Source organism: Micropterus salmoides, unplaced genomic scaffold (assembly GCF_014851395.1).
Source record: "Micropterus salmoides isolate LMB-PRFRI ecotype aquatic unplaced genomic scaffold, ASM1485139v1 Ms_hic_scaffold_7, whole genome shotgun sequence".
Lineage (NCBI taxonomy): Eukaryota > Metazoa > Chordata > Actinopteri > Centrarchiformes > Centrarchidae > Micropterus > Micropterus salmoides.
This window is the reverse complement of record NW_024044459.1, coordinates 15,040,758-15,065,384: the sequence shown is the minus strand read 5'-3', so window position 1 is coordinate 15,065,384 and position 24,627 is coordinate 15,040,758. Positions and strand designations below refer to the sequence as shown.

At 38.8% G+C, this 24,627-nt stretch overlaps 1 protein-coding gene across 1 annotated transcript; it reads right to left on the bottom strand.

The window, feature by feature from the left end:
- Positions 1-3,748: 3,748 nt before the first annotated feature.
- On the bottom strand, positions 3,749-16,223 carry krt1-c5 (keratin, type 1, gene c5). Its single transcript, XM_038704774.1, has 9 exons — positions 16,143-16,223; positions 15,135-15,529; positions 14,898-14,980; positions 13,111-13,267; positions 9,727-9,891; positions 9,422-9,547; positions 7,214-7,431; positions 6,604-6,632; positions 3,749-4,504 (listed from the first exon to the last, which is right to left on the bottom strand). The coding sequence occupies exons 2-9, from the start codon at positions 15,519-15,521 to the stop codon at positions 4,392-4,394; spliced, it is 1,278 nt and encodes a 425-aa protein (XP_038560702.1). The 5' UTR covers positions 15,522-15,529; positions 16,143-16,223; the 3' UTR covers positions 3,749-4,391.
- Between the last annotated feature and the right edge of the window lie 8,404 nt (positions 16,224-24,627).

The window sequence follows — 24,627 nt, the reverse complement described above, 5'->3', positions numbered from 1 at the left end:
CAGACAAATGTAGTGCAGTCAAAAGTACAATAATTGCCTCCCAGATGTAGAGGAGTAGAACCTCGAATATACTAAAGTATAATACTTAAATATAGCACTAGCACTTTGAGATTTCCCTGAAATGTAAAGTGCATTATAAATAAAATTTATTATTATTATTATTATAAACGTGAATATAGGCTATTTAGTTACTTTGCACCCCTGACTGGATGTTGGTGGATCTGTGCAGACATCATCTGCAGGTCAATAATGTGATGAAATCAGACAGCAACACAAGCACTGAGTCACTTAATAGCTTCCTGAGAGGTAATTGTAGTAAGGTTTTGTTATATTGAAGTTCAAAGACAATCTTAAGTTAAAGAAAGAAGGTTTTGTTGCAAAAATTGGGTGGGAGTAGTTACGGTGTGTCACAGTTCCTCTTTCTGGGTTTCACAAAGCAACACTGTCTCCTCTGTGTACTTGTAAATCTTGTGTATGACCTCATGGGACAGTCTTCAGTTAATAGACTCTTAAAGGTCTGTGGGAAAAATCACTATTTAGATTTTACTAGTTTCTCAGTGAGGTGACAAAAATAATATAAGTCACTGCTGATGTTGGTGTGTTGGCAAGTCTGCAGTTTAAAGCATCAGTGACATCTGACTCTGGGAATGTGTGTGTTTTTACTGCATCATAGTAAAAGCTTTCACACTGGAGTGAGAGGAAGGTTCACTCATGAGCTCTAATGTTCTCTCCCTTTTCATGTAATCATGTACATCTATAACTATATATAGATATAATAACTATAACATCTCTTGAAACCAGACGTTGATTCACAGGTGCGTATAAAATACAACAGGAAATACAACAAGGTTTTCAGGGAAGACAAACACAGAAAAATGAAAACATAAAACACTATTAAGCACATGGTTTTTATAAGCTTTCTACAATGTGCAAACTCAGCTGATCTGATATTGAGTTTGTTCCACCGATCCACACCCAAAGCATGACCCCCCCCCCCCCCCCCCTTTGTCTTTAGGCTGGACTGTGGATCCACATTTGGTTGGCAGATGTGGAGGGTCTCGGTCCAAAATAGTTATAAATATAGACCAGAGCCAAATCATGAAGGATTAAATTTATTCATCTATAAAAAAAATATGGGAAGTACAAAAACAACACAAAACTACATTCCATAATAAAACTGTTTAAAAATGGTTAAAATGATTCATGTCTACAAAGAGCTTTAAACCGCATCTTAATTGTATAATGAATAGAGAGACAAAGTAACGTAGCCACAACTGGGAAGTTATATTCTTTGTTTCTAATGTTGAGGCTGCATTTTGCATCAACAGCAAACAGACGTTGAGGCAATAATGTATTTCAGTAGCCGAGACAAGAGAACGAGCTGCTCAGCTATGTTTTGTAGGGAGCAGATTAGATTTTGGTAATTATTATTCTTATATATATACATATATAATTCTATTTCTGATTTGTAAAAAGCCAGACTGGACAAGACTCTAAATGCACTGACCTGAGGTTGAGGTACGGATCAAAAACAACTCTCAGATTTCTGGCTGAATGTTTCAAGACATGGGCAGGTATCAACTTAATGTATCAAACTCAGGCTGCTAAAGCTTCATTTTAACTTCATATAAACATTTGAAAACACTAACACAGAACAAGGACTGTGGATTTTGTCACCCATCACTTCCACTGAAAGGATCTATTAATGTCCAGTTTGAACAGGAGGGAGGATTACAGCAAGAAAAACCTGCTTCAATGTTCATACGGGCATGTGACTGTAGTTTTAAGACAGACTCAAATATTTGTGAACCTACCCTTTTATCTTAGCTAGCTAGCTGAAAGCTGCAAAATCAACGGTCATAGGCTAAAAATGAGAAGCTTTTTACCCTCTCTTTATTTATCTTTCTCTGTCTGAAGTCATGGACCCATTGTTTGAAAAATGACCACGCATTGCGACTGGTAAATCTGCCACCGTCATTATTTTAAACTGCGTAAGTGCTTAGCAACAGATAATAAAGGGACATGGCTTGAGAAGGGACTCGTGGGAAGAGTCAGATTAACAAATCATCTCTTGTCTTTCAGCACAACCAAACGTAAACAGAAAGTATTCCCATTCTGTGAAATACTGTACACACATTGACATTGACACATGAAGTACTAGTTATTTTGTATACTAAGATTTTACTTTTAAAACGTATGAATAGTTTGTAAAATATGGTTCCTTTTTTCTGTGCACAAAATGTGCTTATTGAGTCATTTCAGTCCTTAACTGAGTCTTTAATGCCTTATTTTGTTTTTCAAATGCAACTAAATCTGACGGTGCTGTAAGATTTTCCAGTCTGTTTTTAATGACAATTAAATTAGAGGCTATCTAGTAGTGCAGGGGGTACAGTTACAAAAACAACACATAGACTGTAAAATCTCACATGTACACACAAACTGTGTGTACAGTATATACAGAGTTCTGCATTTGCATTCTTCCCTATAACGTCACCACACAAACACCCTTCTGTGAAACTTCTCACACTGACTAAATGCTTCAGTGATCAGGAGTGAAACTCAAGCTGGTTGAAATCCTCAAATGACAGCCTTGCATTATTTGTCGATCAAGAGATGATCAAATTTCATGGGACATGGTTTCAAAAAAAGGTAAAAAACTCCAGAATCCTTTAAGTTGACTCCTAAAAAATATTTTGGTAAAGTCTCAGGTAGAGAACATAAACTTTCTATTATTTTTAACTTTTTCTGTTTTAACTGTGGGTTTATTCCCTGTGTGTGCCATGACCTGGTCTCTTAGTGACCCAGGATGACAGCACAATAGATTTTATTTGTTCTGGCCCGTCTTATTTCACCACTTTCACACTTTGTCGACAACTGAAATGCATTTTCAGCATTTAGCAATTTTATGTTCCAACATCCCTTTAATTCCACTAAATTGTATATATGTGTTCACACAAACTCACAGAGAAAGACATGAAACACAACACTCACATTCACAAAAGCCTGTTACCTGAAACTACTGTATGCAGGTTTTGTAGTTTCGGCCCTCTTGGTAAAGAATCACGTTTCTTTTCTTCTCTCTCCTATTATGTTCCTCGAGTATCATTCAAACTTTCTTTTTGCGTCTCTCAGAAATGACAGAGGCACTTATTTTTAACCTTCCTGCTGTGACCCGTTTTCAAATGTTTTAACATCAGAAATATGTTGGGTTTTTTTGTTTGTTTTTTATATAAATAGTACTATACTATGTGCCTTGGGGGGAAAAAATGATCATTACTAAATTGAGTGTTTTATTAAAATGTATAGCATCTGTGGTCTTCCCAGGTCAAATGTGACCCACTAGGTGGTTCAGTGGGTCACACTATTATATCTCACACCACAAATACACTGACTGTTTTTCTGTGTTCTGAATTAATAAACTAAAAATATTCTGTAAAGTTAAAGTCTTGAGTTAAAGTTTCAGAAATAAGTATCCAATATTTGACATATAGGCTTGTCTGTGATAATCCAAAATAACTCATAATTTCTGTAAGTTTTTCTCAAAAACAAGGTATAACTTCATGTGAATTAGGTCTATTGACCATCAAAAAGTGCAACACTTGTTGTAATGAGTTGGAATGAAGTTTGCTAAAAAGGTGTAACAGAATTGGGTGATAATTTATACTCTTTGCTTTATAAACAAACCAAATTGGGTACATTTTGACAAAAGTTGCATGGTCGATGGGAAGAAAATACCAAATGCTTTGCTTGATTTGTTTTATTTCTAGATGAAAACTGCAGTCCATTACAGTGCTCCTCCGTTAGTATTTTACAGTGAAACTATCACACACATACAGTCGATACTATTGTAAGATCAATAGTCAAGATCAATTCTGTAAAGTTTTTGCATACAATGAAGACAAATTTTAAATAATTCCAATGAATGACATTTACTGTGACCTCCCAAAAATATTAGTCAGTCAGTATTTAAAGAAATAGTTCAATGTTTTGGGAAATACTCATAATCATTTATCATGCCCATAGCTACATGAGGAGATCATGTCTGTACACTAAATATGATGTTACAGCCTGGTTGGCTGGTTGGTTGGTTGGCCAGCTGGTTAGCTTAGCTTATCATAAATACTTTTTACACAGTTTTTATGAATTAAACAAACCAGATGTAATGTGTTAATTAGTTAGCTGTACAGGTGCTTTTGTTGCACCAAACCAGGCTAGCTGTTTACCCTTGTTGCCTTTAAGCTAAATTAAGCTAAGCTAACCGATTACCAGCTGTAGCTTACAAGGTACATAAAACAAGAACATAAAGCAAGAATGTCATGGTGAGATTTGATCTACAGCCAGCAGGCACTTTGGGTTTTAGAGACATTACTGCTCATTCTCTTCTCATTGGCTCATTTTTTGCACTCCTCAATCTGCTCCAGCTCACTGGACTCATCTACCACCTTGCCGTTGATCATGGTTTGGGTAACGACTTTTACAATCTTCCGGGTCCTTACGTCGTCTTCTGCAACACAGAATTAAACCAGGGTTAGTCCCTTAAATATAAAAACACTGAATGACACAGATCTTCTTTCTTTAATGGAGCAGCACTGAAAAGTAACATTAACTGTCAACTAACTGTGTGTGAGAATGACCATTTAACGACTTGACAATGCAGTGGACAGAGAGGCCAAAGCGATGGTGCAGTATACCAAACCAGGTGCCGTTTTATTTAAAAAATACAAACAGGGCAGCAACACAGGTAGTGAGACCTTACCAACAATACAGACAGGTGCAAACTGACGCCTTTTATACTGTGTCTCTGGTACACTACATTGGATGCTTCTTTTAACAGGTGTTAATATTCTCACTTAGCTGAATTATCATAGACAATATTTAGAATATATTTTAACACATAATGGGTAATGATCTACTTCCTGCCATTTACCACAGTAAATATACATTTTTCCCAGACTAACAACCCCCCCCCCCGGGATATTTATGTTGGTAGCTCTTTTGGCCAAACACCCTGGAGCAGACACAGGACAGGACAGGTAAGTGTTTCTGTAAACAACAAGTGTTTGCCAAACTAATGCCCTAGAAGGCTCTTTTATACTGTGATATATAGCACATAGAGATTACTGCAAAACCTAATTTAACTGTTGTCTTTCAATTATGACCAAATGTAAAGCCGAGTACCCAACAAGCTGATAAGTCAATCAACCAAAGTCAAGTACACTATCAATATTCAATAATTAGAGTCAATAAATACTCAATATGAAATGTGTATCGTACAAAAGGTTCTGTGCAAATCCTGCTTATAAAGTGAAAAATATCGATACCCATGTGCCATTACGTTAAGTTATTTTATTTACAAGTGGAATTACTACCAAACCCAGTTTGTTTAGTACAATATTTACAAGGCAAATGTTGTCAGTAACTAGCAACAAAGTGCCCTTTGTTGTTGTTTGAGTCTGCATCAGTTTTTGCCATACTGAGGTCATAAAGCTGAACTGAAATGTAATATTTTAACAACTTTGGCCATCAACACCCACGAATGTAACCTAATGTCAGTAAACTGCACACAAGCATGCCTGTGCGTACCAACTATATGCCACAAAATATAAAAGGGATGAAAAAAAAAATAAGAGTCCTACTTTCACTGAGTGAATCATTATTTGTTGGGTGTCGCTTTTGTTAGTTCATCACATTCTGTGGGGGTGTGGAGTAATCACACCCAAGGCAAGAATACATGTGGGCAAAACAGAGAGTCTGCAAAACCTAGGAAAGGATCTGATGTTCCTGCATATGATCCCGTAGCACGTGGTCGACTGTAGGATTTAGGACATGTAACATTAGGGACTGTAGCAGACAGAAAAGACAATAGTGGGCCAGTAGATATATTAACACTTGCTACAGGAGCAAATTCAGGTCCATGCAGTTTTAGCATACTCTTTTTTTACCCACATGAATTTTGGCCTTGGGTGTCGTTCCCACACAGGATCTGATGGGTTAACAAAAACAGCAAAAAAAACAAATGACTTAATTTTACTCAGTAAAAGATGGACTCACTAATATTCTCTCTCCTCTCTTTTTACTGTTTTTTGAACAAGCCAAAGCTGACTAACAAGTGGTTTTCTACAAGTAACATCTGTGGTGGAAATTGTGGATTTCTTGGGAAGAAATGAACAAATAAAGAAGTTTCAACTGTTGTCTTTGTGATATTTATTAAAATAAGAGTAGCAGATTATGTGATTCAGCTGAAGGGCAGCTTTCCCTGCCAAAGTGTGCCCAGAGAGTCTGGCCAAGAGAAAAGAGATAGAGAAAACATGTGGCGTCTAGGAGAAAAGTCTCTCTGCCTTGAGCCACTGTGGAAACTTATTTGTCACAGGAATATAACAAAACAATCTCACAGGAGTTCATTGTATCAAAACACTGGTACACTTAGTGGAAAAGTATACCACCACATAAGATGAACAAAAAGTACATAAGGGAATGATTTTATTATTAAAAGCAAATACAGGTAGTAAGTAATTTTGTCCTCACAACATCCTGCAAGAATTGCCACATATATGAAGAATCCATCCATAGTGGCAGTCATTGAGTACAATAATCTGAACTTACTTTTAGGAGGTGGAGGTGTTTCTTTCACCCTGCAGGACAAAAAAATATGACAACTTAATCCAAGAAAGCAAAGTACCGAGCAGAAAGCGTGTTAACTCAATATGTGAGGTAATTAGGACGCTCGAAGACATTAAACATAAGTTAATAAGTTTTACATTTTGGGAAAAATGTTTATTGTGTCTCTTGCTGAGAGTTACATGAGAAAATTGACACCACTCTGGTTAGTTTAGCTTTAGCTCTTTCCAAAGTTTAATCTGTACAAAAAAATATATAATGTGTTGTTGTGAGCTGTAGTTGGCTAGGTGTCCGCCCCCCGACCCATTTCCAGTCTGTGTGCTAAGCTAACTGGCTGCTATCTGTAGCTTATCCCAAAATATCAACCTATTACTTTGATTTGGGTTGTTAAATACATGCATATTCAATTGGTTAACCACAAACTACATGTACTCCTGAGTATCAAAATGCAATACAAGTCTTAAACAGGTATCAAGAAGTGTAAAAAACTAATTTGTTTTAAGCAAAACAAATACATTTAAACAGAAATGGTGGAAAATGTATAGAACTGTATGTAATTTTAAATAATGATCAGGGTTTCCCAGCCCTCACTTACATTTCCTCTCCTTCCAGCAGCCTCCTGTAGGTGGCGATCTCCATCTCCAGGTTCTGTTTGATGTGCAGCAGCTGCTCATAGTCGGTCTTGTTGCGTTGCATGTCCAAACGCAGCTGAGACAGCTCGTCCTCCAGCTGGGTCAGTGTGGCCTGAAGACGATCCATCTCCACAGAGTACTTGTGCCCTGTTTCTCCGAGGTTTCCTTCCAACACGCCTACCTGTTAACAGAACATCAGCAACTTGTCCTATACAGTTTCACATATTACAATGTACAGTGAAGCATTTACTTAATTATGAAATGTCAAACTGCCAAACAGCATTTCAGCCCTTAATATGTATTAAGATACACTCTTTAACATCGATAAATCACATCCACAACATTTATGAGATCTGCTGGGTTTCTTTTGTTGAAAGATATTTTGTAGGTGGTGCTTACTCAGAACTTCATTCCCTATTTTAAAGGCCAACTTGACTTGACTGAAAAGAGAATGCAGTGTATATTATATTTTCAGAAACAGCACTAACAATATGGGCAGTTGATGTGTATGAGGTTACAGAAAAGCCCGACTGTGGCCTGATTTCTTAAAGGGAAGGTTTCCATTTTCGAGGGTGGGGGGGGGGGGGGCATATTCACTTTCTTGTCAGTTAAATGAGAGGATTGAAACTTAATTGATATTTGAAGCTGCATTACTATAATTTAATTGGCCAGTTGGGGCTCACTTTGTCCGTCTACTGTTTTGTTGCTGGACAGGTATCATCCAGAACACAAAGAAGCTAAAACACAACGTAGGGTCAAGGGGAAACTGCAGAGTTTTGTGATAATTCTCGGAGGGTTTAACATTATGAGCGACTCCTTTCACATCGCACATTCACTTGATGCATTGTTTTGATGAGAATATTTTAATGTGCACCTTTCAGATGTAGCATAGCTAACAATAAAGGTAAACACTGACGTGGATGAAAGGCTAAAGCTTAAAGGCTCCCTGTGAGTTTTTACCACCCATCCTCTATTTGTTGACCTGTTGAGCTCATCCATTCACGACCCCTTGCCACACAGACTGTCAAGCACGATAATATCTACTGTTCAATACTGCTCACCATTAGGCAAACATGCATGCACTATATTTGCGTCCAGTGAACGCCTCTATATGCTGTTTGATCAGTGTTCACATATAGTGGAAACACAGACAAAACATTTGCTTGCTTGACTCTATGTCTTTTCACCCTGATTGATTATTGGAGCAGAATGAAATTGCTGTGCAGATTTTTACTGCTAGTAGCTCTTCTGTTGACAAGGAGAAAGCAGCTGTTGTCTATAGATAGGTCTAACATGTGCGCAGTTAAAGAAGATACAAATGTGACGACCTCTTCAGGAAAACAAACTCTACAGCTACAGGCCAGTGTCTCTGGAGTCCGAGGGGGTTCAGTGTCTCTTTTACTGGATATGTAGGACATCCAACAGCCTGAATCCTGGCTCTGTTGTTAAATAACTAGGTCTAATTACAACTATTCAATATTTGACTAGGGGGTAAAATATTTTTCCTGGATAAAAAGGCAATTACTTTGTAAGGTTCACATGTTCAGACTACCAGTGATGGAAGAAAATACTCCACTACAGGTAAAAGTTCTGCATTCAAAAACCATAATTGAAACATACACAAAAAGTACTTATTATGCAGTATAATGATCCCCGTCATTGTACTATTATAATGTTACTGCTATGTTGCATTTTACTGTTGTAGATGTTTAAGGTTGAGCTCATTTGAACTACTTTATCTACAGTTGGGTAGTTTAATCTACAGTTATTTGTATGTTCCTAGCGTTGCTGTCCTGTGAGACTAGGTTGCTCTAAAACGGCAACCTTTTATGTTCAGATAAACAGCCCTGTTTTCCAGCTGTTCCACGGAGAGGTTTTGGTTCAATTTAGCTTAAGAAGTAGGAAACCTTAATCCTTCAGTTTATCACAAATATTCTCATTTACCAGACTTGGAAATTTAATAGGATTTCATAGGACAGTAAGCGGTCAGTCAAATGTAGTGGACTAAAATATATTTAACTCTCAAGTATAGCAGAGTAGAAGCACACAGTTGCAAGAAATGGAATAGCTCAAGTAAAGTAAAAGTACCTTAAATTTGTACTTAAGTAATGTACTGTACTGCCACCACTGCAAACTACAACCCTGTACCGTGTGTTAATGCAGCACTGTACCTGCTTCCGAAGACTGTCGAGTTCGACCTCCAGAGCCTGCAGGAAACGTCGTCTCTCACTGAGCTCACTTTGGGCACAACGCAAAGCCTCGTTGCTTTCTTTGACCTCCGACTGCACTGCTTCCAACTGTTGACACACATCAAAATTAGGTTCTCAGTCATCCAGGTCATAGTTATTCAAGGAACATTAAAATAAAGGGCAATTGGACTGGTCGAAGATACTTGCACGTAGTCTATAATACCACAAAAAGCAAAAGACCAGTATTAATACCAGGACAATATGAACTGATTCATGTGGTTACTGACCTTCTTGAGGTACCAGGCCTCGGCCTCTTCCTTGTTCTTGCGAGCAATGCCCTCATACTGGACCCTCAGCTCAGCCATGATGGCCCCTAGATCAGGACCCTGAGCCGCATCCACCTCCACATTCACCTGCTCATTGGCCAAACGCGCCTTCAGAGAGTTCATCTCCTGCAATGATTTAAAGAGGGGAAAGACCAAGCAGAGTTTAATGCTGCAGCATATTAGTTTCTACCTCTCATCATGGTTATTGCAGAGCTGTTTTGATAGGAAGTCACATCTCTAAGGGTCTGCATCTTCTTTTGTGACTGTCACAGTGGTGAGAGAACTATTCAGAGCCTTTACTAGTAGGTAAAAGCAATACTACACTACAAAAATACTGTCAAAGTTCAAATTCAAACTCCTACTTTTATCAGGAAATTGTACTTAAAGGATCAAAAGTAAAAATCATGCATAAAGAAAAGGCTTGTTTGTTGGCATGCATATATATATATATATATATATATATATATCTGACTGACTGATAATTTTCTTAAAATAACTATATTTTTTCAGAAAATTAGGCTATATTTCTGGTTTAATGCCTATATGATCATGCAGGCTACAGGCTGTCGGTCAACACTGGTGGTGGGATTGTAAAGTTTAACATCTGCATAAACACTAAATCTCACAAATCATTAAATTACAGAATTCCACCCCCCCCCCCTGAAAATTGTTACTCAGGTGTTAGGAACATAGCCTACGCCAGATGTTTATTTCACTTGTGTAATGTGAACGCAGTAACATGATTGCTTGTGCCCAAGTGAGAACCTCCGGGTCTGAAAAGTCACGCGGAAGTAACTTTAAACCTGCCTTCTATCTAACGACCAGCAGGGGGCGACTCCACTGGTTGCAAAAAGAAGTCCGGTTCAATCATCATACCAGTTAAAAATTACAGATGCACCTAGCTAACCAAGCTAGCTAGCTCCACAGTCTCGTCCAGATAAGGTCATGTCCGATGCCGCTGGTTGCAAAAAATCAAGATGGCAGTGGCTAAACTGCTAATCTTGAGGCTTCAGAACGGCAGTCCACAAACCAATGGGTGACGTCATGATGACTACGTCCACTCCTTTATACAGTCTATGGCCCAATCCCAATGTCCCCCCTAAACCCTGAACCCTCACAGTCTTTACTGGCGTCACTTGGAAAGTGATTGAGTTAAAAAGGCTGCAAGGGCTCAAAATGCTGTAAACAGTAAGGGGACAGCACTTTGCCACTTTATCACGTTACCTTGACGATGCTGAAACAAGTTGCACACTTTATTTTATGTTTTTGCCTGATTTTTAAGTCCTGCAGGCTCTTTCCCTACAGTGTGGAGGAGAGTTAAATGTCACTATACTTGTGATTTGTCAATCATCAGTATTGTTGGTCAAAACAGCATCATTAAGCAAAAACTAAAATAAATAGTTGAATAAACTAAGTGTGTAAAGGTGGTTGCTTTCCTCCGATTTCATGTGTTCTATGCAGCATCTTCAATTAAGAAAAATTCTAACAATGTTCTCAGCGTTCGTGTCGATGCTTGTTTGTTTACTGTTTTCCTTCTTCTTCTCCTCTTATAACAAGGATTTCCGGGATTTTTATTTTTGCTTCTGGGCTTCCCCTGGTAACCCCCGTGTTTCACGTCATACCGCTATGAACTGTGGGCGATTCCCTCGGGCAAAGTCTGCAGAAATGTGGACTTACGAAAAGGGTCTAAAAAAAAGGGCTCAAAATGTCCGCGAGAGAGCCCTCGCGCACTTGACGATATGACAGTGGGACAGCCCTAAGCCCTCACGGACTTCCCGGGAACGCACCTCAAAGTCTGTGAGTCTGTGAGGGTGGACATTGGGATTGGGCCTATGCCTGTACCACACAAATTAGTCACGTGTAGGAGCAGGCGTGTTGTTAAGGGAAGCTAATGTTCAGGTGTGCTGCACTCAGACTGTATAAAAAAAGGCTGCACTATAGCGTCTGACCCTACACCAAAGACTTAGAAAATATCTAGTTACATGAACAGGTGTGGCGTCACTGCAGGGTTGAGTGAAGGTGATGCCAGTATGTGTATAACACTGTGTTGCCATCTAATCCCTTGATGCAGTCTCCCAGGAAGGCTGTATTTATCCAGAGAGTGAGAGAGAAAGAGATCGACCGATCTGCAGCTTGTGTGTCATTATTGCAAGTATATGTTGTTTTTATTATGCAATTCCTGCGTTGATGTGCCACACGGGTCTCTACATGTAACTAGAAACTTTTCAGTGCACCTGACCAATGTAGCGTCACATAACACCACACCTGCTTCTGCACCGACCTAGGTTAGGTGGAGTACCAGCTGGACAGGCAGGTAGGCTATGTATTTGAGGTACTGGTGTGCACATATATTAATATGCTGCACCCCCCATACAGCTAGTCTGAAAACTGTTGTCCTGGGAAGTAACGCAGAATTGAGAACATGCTAATGTCTCATATTGAGTTTAATCCATCCCTTACTGCTCTTGTGGTTTTAGCTTTGTAAGTGTGGTGAGTAAAATGTCCCAATGAACAGCAATTTAAGAATAAGAGCCATGTTGACAAATACCAGGGTTTCCTTTCTTTTAACTCACCTTTCCTAATTTGCTGTTTGCTAACCTAACTAGCTAACCTGTGTAGTGCAGACCTGGACTAGGTTAGGTTAAAACTGTGTTACAGTAATCTAAATATGGAAACAAATCTAACTCGGGTATTATTAATACCTCAGACAATATTAATATGGCAATATTTACAAAGTTACAGTTTTCTAATGTTTTTTAGCAAATATTTACCTACTCGATGATATGCTGCAGTGAACTTTAATTGTTCCTAAATGAACTCGTACTTATTTCATACATTTTTTGATCACCTCATCATATGCAAAATATTCAAATTTTTACTTCAATGTTTGCATTGAAGTCTACAGGGATGAGCCTGCAAGGCTCAGTCTACATCCTGGACACCACACCTTACTGTCTAAATACACACAGTCCCTATGAATGGGCTCCTGGACTATGAGTGCTGTCTTGTCATCTTAAAGCACCATGGCTACAAAGAAAAAGGGTGTGTCTGTACACTTGATATGTTTAAGACACCACCGAATAATGTTAAACCTTCTGCAAACTACTACAGCGCTGGTTTGGATCAACCTGTTTCAGTTGTGCTGCTGAAAAAAACTGTAATGTGTTACAACTCTGAGGAATGAATCATACTGAGATGCAGGAAACTTGGCTTTCATGCAGCTCGGAGAACACACTCCACATCACAGACATGCTACATTTGACAACTTGTAAAGTGATTATCTTGATGCGTAAACACTCATTGATCACGTCTGACGTGACCTGTGCACCTTGGCAGGGATCTCACCTCATCGTGATTCTTCTTGAGGAAGTAGAGCTCCTCCTTCAGGCTGTCCAGGTCTCCTCGCAGAGTGCCGATGATCTGGTCGTGGTCAGACTTGGCCCTCCTCAGAGCCTGACAGTCCCTCTCTACCGACTGGCACAAAGTGGCCTCTGCCTCCCATCTGCAGGAGAAACACAGTGGTCCCAGTTTGTGCCTCTCATGTATTATTACTTTTGAGTCCCTGCCAATCTTACAAAAACCCCAAAGGGCCATTCAGAGTTTAAGCATCCTCAGAAAGTAAAAGTCTTCTGTACCTGTGGATCAAAAAGTATTTCATCTGCTGCAGCAACTTTCCAAGTTGCAATTTGTCTTACTCCAAACAAAAATGGTTGTCAGAAGTAAAATCTGAGGCTCAAGCCGTATGATTCATCAATAAAATAAAAGGAGTTCAGTCTGTATTAACGTTGTGTGTGAAAGTTAATTCGTAACCTTGGAAACTGTAGTTTGGCCAAATGTGATTATTTGGTCAAGCTATATTAATGTTAAAAAATTTTGTTTTTCATTATTTTATATTTTCATAAAGACTTGTTTTTCCTTGTGTCACACAAAACAGATAAGGATAAATGTCACTTCCTGTTGCTATCTTTTTTGGGGGATTTAAAAACAAAAAAACCCAAAAAGACTTTTAATGCGCATCTTCCATCCAAATGTGCAGAAGAGTTTGTGTACAGCAGTAAACTGTTACTAAACAGAAAAGATCTCCAGGCATTTATCTCTCAAAACAGATGCTCATCTTTGTACCAGATTTAAGCACTACATACACACAGTAAAAATACTCCTTTACAGGAAAAAGAGCTGCATTTGAAGCACATAAGTATTATCAGCAAAATATATGTACAGTAGGTAAAAGTACCTAGGTATATCATCATATTATACTGTAGCTACTTTATTATATTATTGGTTTATGGAGGGTATAAGGAGAGAGGCAGTACAGATTGTTAAGATATTAAGGCAAAGTTGTGATTTGACTATATACAGTAAATCAAAACTGACTTGATTTTACTTGATTGATTGCATTAACATGAAAACAGCATTTTAATGTTGGTCAAACCGAAGCTACTTTAAACAACTTAATATGCGGTTTTGGTGTGTAAAATCTTAATCTGAAAAGTAACTAACGACTACAGCTGTCAGATTAAAGTAGTAGGGTAAAAAGTACAATACTTTCCCTGAAATGTAGTGGAGTAGAGTGGCATAAAATGTTAATATTTAAGTACAGTACCTTGACATTGTACTTTAGTACTACAGTTCTGGAGTAAATGTACTTACTTTCTACTACTGATAATAAGACGCGAGAAGCGCAAAGTGTGAGTAGTAGTAACACATGCAAACAAGCACAGGATACATGAAACCACTCATGAAATCCCAGAATGGATGCACAGGTGAAAAATATCATGCAAAGATCTGCAGTACAATTTGCTGCTAACACATCAATCACTTCCAATTGACGTATTACTCCTTCACATCAGGCCACGGAACATACCATCACCACACTGTGAAAAACATCCCGACTCCAACATCATTCCTCCAACTGCAGACTATGTATCTCTGATTTGCACAACCCATCAGACCCTGCGCACACTGATGGCACTGGTTGTTTGTCTGCTGCGGGTGCATGAGCACCGTGGGAATGGGGCTCTTATTTCGCAGCCTGACATAAAGGTCATTTATTCACATTGCTTTGCAGTCTGGCGCTCCCATGCGAACACTCACAGGCAAGTCAAAGAAAGGAACCTCTGTGTGACACTCACTTGACCCTGAAGTCATCGGCCGCCAGCTTGGCATTGTCAATCTCCAGCATGAGCCGGGCATTCTCCAGCGTCTTCTTTCTCACCTGAGCAGGAAACATGGAGGAAAGTTAAATTGAGATCTCGCGTGTAGGACTAGAGATCGTTTTTTACATTTGTTAGTGTGCTGATTTGATATAAATCAAATGCTCCCTGAATCAAGGAACGTGAATTGTTAAATTTTATCTAATGGACACTGACCTCCTGTCCGATGGCATGTGCCTGAGCCATCTTCCCCTCGATGTTATGCCCTTTTGGAGCCCTCTCCAGCATGAGCTGCTTGATCTTCACCTCCAGTTCAGAGTTGGACCTCTCCAGCGAGCGCACTTTATCCAGGTAGGTGGCCAGCCTGTCGTTCAGGCCCATCATGGTCTCCTTGTCGCTGGTGCCCACATTGAGGCCGTTGAGGGAAAGGCTGGAGCCCAGCATGTTGAGGCCATTGCCAACTGAGACAGAGCGGGACAGAGAGAACGGGCTGATGGAGACGGGAGGCTTGGAGCGCATGCTGCGAACACTGTCCTTCACAGACATGCTGGAGAAGGACGGCTGACGTACCGAGAAGCTGCGCACAGAGAGGGTGGAGGCCATGGTGTCCACTGCAGAGGATTCAGAAGAAAGTGTTATCGAAAGTACAAATGAGACAAACTCACATGCCTTTAAGATTTCATTTGATTGGTTGATGAGAATGATATTGTGCCAAAAAAAAAAACACTTTTTTTTGTTTGTCATTTTGCATCTGTCTGTAGTGATTTGCATGCGTTTGTGGTTAATTTAGTGTGAATTTGTAGTCATTTTAAGTCTCTATGAAGTCATTTTATGTTACTTTGTTGCTGTTAAGCATCTCTAGTCAGTTAGTGTCTCTGCGTGTGTTTGACTTTCTAACAGTCACAGATGGTAGGCTCATCCAGCAATCCATCCACCTCACAGCTACCAAATGGATTGATAAAGCATGGTGCAAAATCTTAAATTGTATGTCTCTGTTCTTGTTAGTAAGTTATTTAAAAATGTAACAGTATAATGCGGAGGATCTACTAGATTTTAAGGGCATCCCTCCATCTGGGACAATTTGTGTCTGACCTGCTGTGAGCTTTAAATCTGCTTCCTCCTGTGTGAAATTGAGAACTATATCGCTCGTTCAGTGACATAATGTGACATTATGCGGTTATTTGGTGACTAAGAACAGAGAAGAAAGAACAAAATAGTACTTACATTGAGCTCAGTTGTTCAGGTCTGCTCTTGTGCTGCTTGGTCAGGTTTTGACCCTGATGGTGCCAGTAACTGTTGTTGCTGGACTAGATTTCACAGGTGAGTTTGACTGCAGAGGCATGACTTTCTCTGTTAGGGGTGGAGCCAGTGTTTGTGTGTCCAATCCCACAGCAACAAACTGGAGGATGCAACTTGACGCCTTGTAGAGGATTGAAAGTGTGGTGTCAGAACTTTAAATACACTTTATTGTCTGCAGCATTGCTGGTTTGCAAACAGAACCTGTAAGTTGATTGTTATGTTGGTAACAGTAGTGCATTCTCTCCACTTCTGTACAACCCACAAACTGACCTTTAGGGCTATTTTTGGCCTCATTTCGCCATACAGTGACATCAGGTCACTCAGGTCTTCGTCTGACCTGTATGGTGAAACTTGGAGGACAAACTAGCTAGCAGGCTGGAAACAGGGACCCTGCTGTCTCCACATTTATTCTATTGAGTGTGGACACAATGCACAGAGGAATGTGAGAAGCTGGCTTCACCTGAGGACGGCCCGGCGGGATGGGGAGAAACAGGAGGAAGCAGGAACAATGGAAAGACAGAATGAAAAGAAAGTGAAGACCCCTGAGAAATGCAGGGCGTAGGTCCGGCTGAACTGGAAACCTGGCTTATATTTACCACAGCCCTCTCTTGCTGTTATACAGTATGTTACTGTATTGTAAAATTCCTCTGGTGTGCATTATTCTCCCCGTAGGATCAGATCACACAGTGACACTGAACTGGTTTAGTGCCTTACATGCCTCTCACTCCAGCCAACCCCACAAACCCTTACCTTGCAACACACAATCACACAGACACACAAAAACACTGCAAAAGAACGAAAGAAATGCACCTCTAAGCTGATCCATGATCAAATTGAGACTTTAACAGCAATAAAGGAGATGTAACTTCAGGGCTGCAAACTGATTGATTACATTCTTGGACTGACAGCATGGAAAGTTTATTTTGTGCTGTTTGTAATCTGAATATAGAAGCTATCACATACCTGGCTTTTACAGGGGGCACAACACAATAACATGTTAACTCTATTCAGCTCTGTCCACAATGAGTTTGAATGAAGTCCAGCAAAGGCCCAACAAAAGAAATATTACATTTCCTGTCTTCTTGAAGCTGGTATTTATTGCTGGACACTTGTGCTTGATTTCGTAACATTGAACAGGCATTTGACGCAGTGCAAACAGCTCTTACAACAACACAGTCAAATACATATCATTACATATGGAGCTCAGTGTTTCTATTTTATGCTACTTTATATTTCTACTTCATCACATCATTTCAGATGGAAACTTTTTTTGTTCTATTTTTACTTTTATTTTATTTTACTTTTTATTCTCCAACATTACAGATTAAGACTTTAACTATGTTAAAATAAATGATGAAGTTTATTAAACAAAATGCATTACTAAAGATTAAACCAGTGGTTCCCCACCTTTATGTCTGATGACCATTTACACATTTTTTTGGAAATTCCCCCTCTAAAATTCTGAGATGGTTTCATTGAGACAACTCTTTGAGGCCTGAAGTAGGGCAAATGATTCATTATTTGTAAGTGCGATCACCTGGCCTGCCCTTATTACTATCACGCCTGGGACCAACACACAATAAAAAGTTGGAAAAGTCTTTACTTGCAGGCGAGATCGGCAGTCAATCGACACAGAAAAAGAAAAAGAAAAAACAACAACAAAAACAAGGCTAAAGCAGAGTTGAGGTACAGGGAAAATGTAAAAACTATCACTAGGAAAACACTGAAACTGATTGCTGGAACACATACTGTGAGGAGTAAAGATGAACTAGCAATGGACAAAGGAAGCAAACCAACTAAAACACAAGGGAGAAGGGGTAATGAGACACAGGTGAGACAATGAGGCCAGGGCAGGCACATGCTGGAAACACAGGGGAAGGAAGTGAGGTCTCTGAAATGAGAGCCAAAGGTGAGAATATTGACAAATAAAACAGGAAACACTAACTGATAACAAACTGGAAACGAGAAAAACATACCTTAATCAGAAACAGGATGTGACATTTTCCTGCCCCATTAATCATCTAGCAACCCCTCAGATTTCTTCTGCGAATATTTGCAGGGACCCAACCCCTAGATTGAGAGTATTTTTACTTCTGCTGCTTCTTGGGCAATTTGCTGTTTATTGTTTGACTTAAGTAAGATTTTGAATGAAGGGCTTTTAATTGGAGTATGTTTACATTTTTGTACAGTAACTTAAGTAAAAGATCTTCTTCTACGTATCCTTTTTCAAAGAATACACATGAACGTTATGCCTCTTAAGTGTGTATCTGTGAGGGATTACTGTTACATTGAACTGAATGCAGATGAAGCAATTATTAGTTGTAGGGGAGAATACTGGCCCACTTCAAGCACTGACTGTGACTCTGAATAAGAATATACACACATTGACACACACACACACACACACACACACACACACACACACACACACACACACACACACCTCTTTTTAGTTAGACCTAAAGATGTACAGAGATGTTCTTTAATTAATTACATTGTAGTAGTATTTATTAAGTATACTTTTAAGTAAGTTTATTCTGTATATAAATTTACATACACATACTGTACATGTGTGAGTCATCAGACAAAGTCTGTTACAGCAAGAGTGAAACATTGTTCTTTTAAATAACTACCTGTTTTGGAAGCATATCATATAGTGTGGCATCTATTTTTGATTATTTTGTGTGATTGTTACAACTTACCCCAGCATGTGTTACAACTCACCCCACTATTGGGTAGGTTGTAACAAGGGAACACATTGCATTTGACATCAGCTCACGAGGTCTGTGATATTCTTGTAGAGGATTGAATTGGTGCCATTTGTAGTGAACAAATGTGCTTTGGTACGTTGTATAAAAATTTGAGAACTCTAGCAAAAAAAATTGGTGAGTTATAGTTACTGAAGCAAAAAGTGTTACAACCATACCCAGTCTCCCCTAATACAGCTTCACAGTACCCCATTTTATGACACATCATGGATGGTCTGCCACCTTGTGGGTAATAAAACCTACTACATTATGTAGTTGGAAACATGCTCAACAGGAACATATACATGCTGCTACTTCTTCTATAACAGCTCTTAATTTCAGTGTTCCCAAACAAGACGTGTGCACCATGATTATAACATACACTTTATATATATTGTATAAATGTTTAAAGATAAAGATACTGTCCATGCATTATACACAACACACGCCCAAAATAAACAAGGCTGACAGAGAAATAAATCCATCTGTGCAGGCAATGTGTGTTTTGGTATATGATGCTCTAGGTTCATGTCAATTAAGGACATTTTGCAAGGTCATTTTAACATTTCGTTCTCACTCTTCAATACAGGAAATGTTAATGGTAACACATTTTAACATGTACATTAGTGTTGCAGGAGAAGCAGCAAAAATTACAGTTGATACAAAGATATTGTAGCAATTACACATTGTTTTCAGGAGTGCAAGGGTGTCCAGATTTAGCATATTTAAAATTCGATCATGTAAGTAAAATATCAGAGTACGTCTTCCACCACCGTTTGTATTTGTTCTTCCTGCTAAAATATTTAAGCTAAATAATATTAAAAAGCAGCTCATTTCAGAGGGTTTCCTCTTCTGCTTTGACCATCTGGGAATATGTACAGTATGTAAACTTGGAGACGATCTTCCAGTGTGTTGTAGTGCCACCATGTGTTCCTAGCATGCAGCAGACAGACATTTTTGCCTCAGAAGAGTGATTTAGATCCTGCTCCAGCTTTTTATAAATCAAACTGAAGTGCTGTGATATTTCAAAAGCCGCCGCCGCCCCCCCAAAATAATACATTCTGGGAACCTGCTGTGGAGTGCTGTGTTTATTTTTGCATAGTGCACGGTTGGCCGTCAGCCTGGGTGAAGTGAATCATGTGTTTCAGCTATGTCCTTGCTTTTCACTATCCCTCCTCCTGCTCTCATGTGCTACTGTAAGACTCATAGTTTACACATGAAAAAGGTTTCTTTGTTTATTTCTCAGAGTTTCTATAGCACACTATGTCCTGGCACACGGTCCACAGTCAAATAAATTAATTTTGCTTTGTTATGGCTTTGTTTGGAAACTTGATACTGAATCCAGTTGTGTGGAGCTTTTATACCCGAGGTTAAATGGAAGGCCTGTGCAATATCCACATTTAAACAAAACACCCAAAGCCACAAAGTAAATTCATTGTGGTCCAGTTTGCCTAAAGAGAAAACGTTTCACCTAAAAATGTTCACTCATGTCGTGTTAACACTTGCACTGCTGTTTGTTGACGTGGTCCTGCTCTGAAACCTCAGATGTTCCAGTTTTGAACAACATATTTAGTTTTAGTCTTAGAGAAGCACAAACTGCTGGTTTTCTCTTGTGTCACCAAACAGCTGATGGATGACATCACATTTAGATTTGATGCTGTAAGTGCTTTCAGAAATGAGCAGCAGTTGTTGGAGGAAAACTCGCAATGCATTTAGAAGCTGAATTCCACATGATGTATTTACAACAAATTAATCTCTATATTTGAACCTTTTATATAAATGCAGAATCTTTAGGCAAGGGACAAGATTTTGGGTTTGAAAGCTTTCTGGTTTCTGTTTGTAGTCTGAGTTTTGGTTGCATGCAGTCTGTGTGGAGAGCAAAAGAGTTGGACAATGGCCGAAATGCAATCCCAGAAACCATTGGCTATGGTCTGATGACTATTTAGCTTTTTATCAATCTTTTTGGAAGCCTGGATATCTGTTATCAATTATTTGGATATCAGCTGTCTACACCCCGAAACATTGCTTCCTTGATTTCAGACAGAGGTAATGGCAGTTGTTGTTTTTTTTTTAAATTAAGTAAATGCAGAACCAAAAACTGGAACCTGTTGTATAGTTTTTAGGTGACGGACCAACTCAGTTTTGAGTTATGCACGTTCTCGATTCAAACATTTTTGGTGCTGACTGAGACTGACTTGGTGTGACGTACTACCAAAGTCCATCCTTTACAACAAGTGATCCATGTTCATGATTTCAAAACCTACTCAACTATACAAACTGAACAACTATTAAAATGATTACAAATGTTTTTCATGAAATTTCCATTGCATTACGATGATATGAATGTGCCTTGGTTAAGTTGATCTAATGTAGCTTTTATCCAATTTTTCTGGTACACCAGCACTTATGTTATGTTCTGTAATCTTATAACCTATTGCATGATATTATATTTATGTTTTTCAACGTTTTTTTTATCAGCATCATATTATCCTTCTTGCAAGTTCAGACAACAGAAGCATGCAATGTTTATTGAAGCATTCAGAGGTGATTTGTGATGACTTATCCAACCTAGATGCTAAGCTACATTATTCACCTGTAACTCTGCAAAATGACTTTGCCAGTTTTGCGCAGCTTTATGTGAAGAGACTTTTTCTACTCTCAAATTGGTCAAAACTGGTCTTTGGTCTACCAGATAAGAGAATGAGTTATTTGTATTCCTAAGTATGGAGTCTTGAAGGGCGGAGGCCTTATATATGAATGAATTTGTTGATATCTTTGAAAAAAACCCCACAAAAAATGCAGAATAGACAAGTTACAGGCTGTTGTTTTGTTGTTATTTTACATTTTGCGCCTCACATTTATCCCCAAAGAGGGGAAATTGTAATTATTTATGGGCAGAGATAAATAAAATGTACGTCTGAATGAGTATTCTTGTGTTTATTGTTCTATGCGAATCATTAGTCGTTTGAACCAAACCTATAGGGGTGGTGGTGGTATGTAGTTGTGCTTAATATACTATCTACGCCTAAAATCACATGTGGATCCCGGCCAGTTAGTTAGTGAAAGGTCAACTTGGATGAAAAATTATTTCAGCCTTTCTTTGCAATACAATAATTGCATTAAAATTATTATTATATTTAATATAACTTTCACTTGCCATATGCAGAGGACAACTGTTCTGTCTCTGGGTTTTACTGATGTGTATGTTAGTGGTGTACATTAGAAGTTCCATTAGACAGATACTAATTTAAACTGTGGTACATTTAAAAAACTTAAAAAGGTCCCCACTCCAATAATTTTGTACCCTAAGTCCCTAACAGTGAAATTAAAGTGTTTATTTTATCAGGAGATATTGAAATGTAAAGTTGTGTATCGTATATATAGCTAAGACAACTGATAACTTGTTTCCTGACTATTTTACTCCTAAAATAATCATACAGTACTGTGCTTGTATTTACTTCTACATAGTCAGTTCAGTGGTACAATGATGTTTTTTTATTTTTTATTTCATGAGATATTTTTATAGCATCTTTATTTCTAGATGTATTATCCGAGTTATTTTATATAAGAGTTTTAAACTGAGATCATGCTCATCAGCCACACAGATAATTTGCACAACACCATCAGTTCAAATACTATCGTCAAGTGATGCAGTAAAAAAAAACAAATATATTAGAAGAACCTGCCAGCATATGCATCTGAATGAAACTTGAGGAGGAGGAGGAGGGTGCTGATGAAGATGGCTCACATTGCAATCTTCCACAGAGGTTTTGTTGACTGTTGTGTAGGGGAGAGCTCATCAGTGTGAAGGAGAGAAATGTGAATACGCTGAGACGAGGGGCACTGCAGTGTATCTGCTCATTAGGCGGGCGACGCTGTAATTCAGAGAGCGAGCAGCTCTGCAATCAGGGGCCTATTCATTAGCATGGGGGGCCCGCTTTCATCTGTAACCACTTGAAGATGCCAATCATCAAGGCGGACGCATGACATGATGACAAAACGGGGGCGGCTTAAATGCTCAGGGATACTTGTGTGTGCACAGAGACATGCCTAAACGCTGCTATAAGCGCTTGTATCTGAGAGGGACTTTAATGAGGAAGAAATGTGCGTTTTTACAGTGTAGTGCTGGCAGGTGGCCCAAAATGTGCAGGCTGATAATCATCTCTCTGCTCAGCATGAAGACAGCTTTTGTTCTCAGATTTCCCAAGGAGGAGCATCATTTTTTCCCTGAACAGGTTTCTTCCTGGATTGAAATTGATTGAAAGTGACTGACTGGAGGAAAAAAAGTTTGATTTGAAGGTAAAGTTTTGGACAGAATGAGAGTACTCCACTGGTCGTCTTTTACGTCCTCTGATACCTCCCTCACGCACACACAGAGATATACATCACAGTCCCACACAAAGACATGCATGTACCTAAAAATCAGACAATGATGCAGACATACACTCTCACACACACCTGGTCCAGTCAACTTTAATTAAATCTCTGAGCCATAGAAGGGAACCATTGTGTGTATGTTTTTATCTGCTGTGGTCCTGCTGTCTGTGTGAAGGCAGTGCAGGGTCAAGTTTCTGATGTTGCTGCTCCTGCTCAAGCAACAGGAGACACACTGCTGTCACTTGAAACAGTATAGCACACTTTCTGCATTTTCACTCAAATTAGGCGCTTGTGTTCACCCACTTTAATTCCACCAAGAAAACCTGTTCAAAACTAATCAAACATTTGACAAAATACATAATCAGCGAGCAAAACAATCAGGGATTTCCCCCCAAAATACTTTTGTTTTACTTTTTTGCTGAGAGTTAGATAAGGAGATCATACCACTCTCATGTCTGTCCGTTATATATAAGATACAGCCAGCAGCAGTTGTTGGCTTAGTTTGAAGTTCAGAAACTGCTAGCCTGGCTCTGTCTGAATATAGAAAAACTCGCTAAAGCTCACTAATTAACATGCCATATCTTGCTTGTTTAATCTGTAAACAAACCAAAGTGTAAACATGACAATTTGTGGTTTTACAGGGATTTTGTTATATCTGAACAGGACCACACAAACTATTTCCCCCTGTTTCATTTCTTTATGCTAAGCTAAACTGTTATCAGTCTTCTACTGTTTTCTAATTCCTTTAAATTTGAGTGTTTGCAGGATTATTATTTTGAAAATAACTGACCTGAGACCAGTCTTCACCTCCAATTTTCAACTCTTTTGGCATAGTGTAATTTATCTGTGTTGCATATGTGTTTTGGTAATGGTTTATGTCTTGCAAAGTGATTGAAAAAAGAATCAAACGCACTACAAACATGTTCTGTGGAGAAGTATCCTTTCAAGTAGTTCTGAAAAACAGAAAATGAAAATGCAACTACTGTGTTTTGATAATTGATTAACTTTTTTCAAGTAAAATGCTGAAAAAATAATCTATTTAGTAAGTGTGAAATAGTACATTTTATCTTTTTCAGTTTTGGATGTTGGTTGGACAAATTAAAACAAAAAACAATCTAAGGGCATCACCTTGAGCTTTAGAAAATTCGAATGTGCTTTTTTCCTTAACTTTAAACAGAGCAATTTTGAGTTACATTAAGTTTTATATTCTTGCTGATCCAGGAAGAGTTAATGTGTTGGTCAAGTTTAGGGAAACGCTCTACAGATGCTGTGCTGGACGAAGCTGG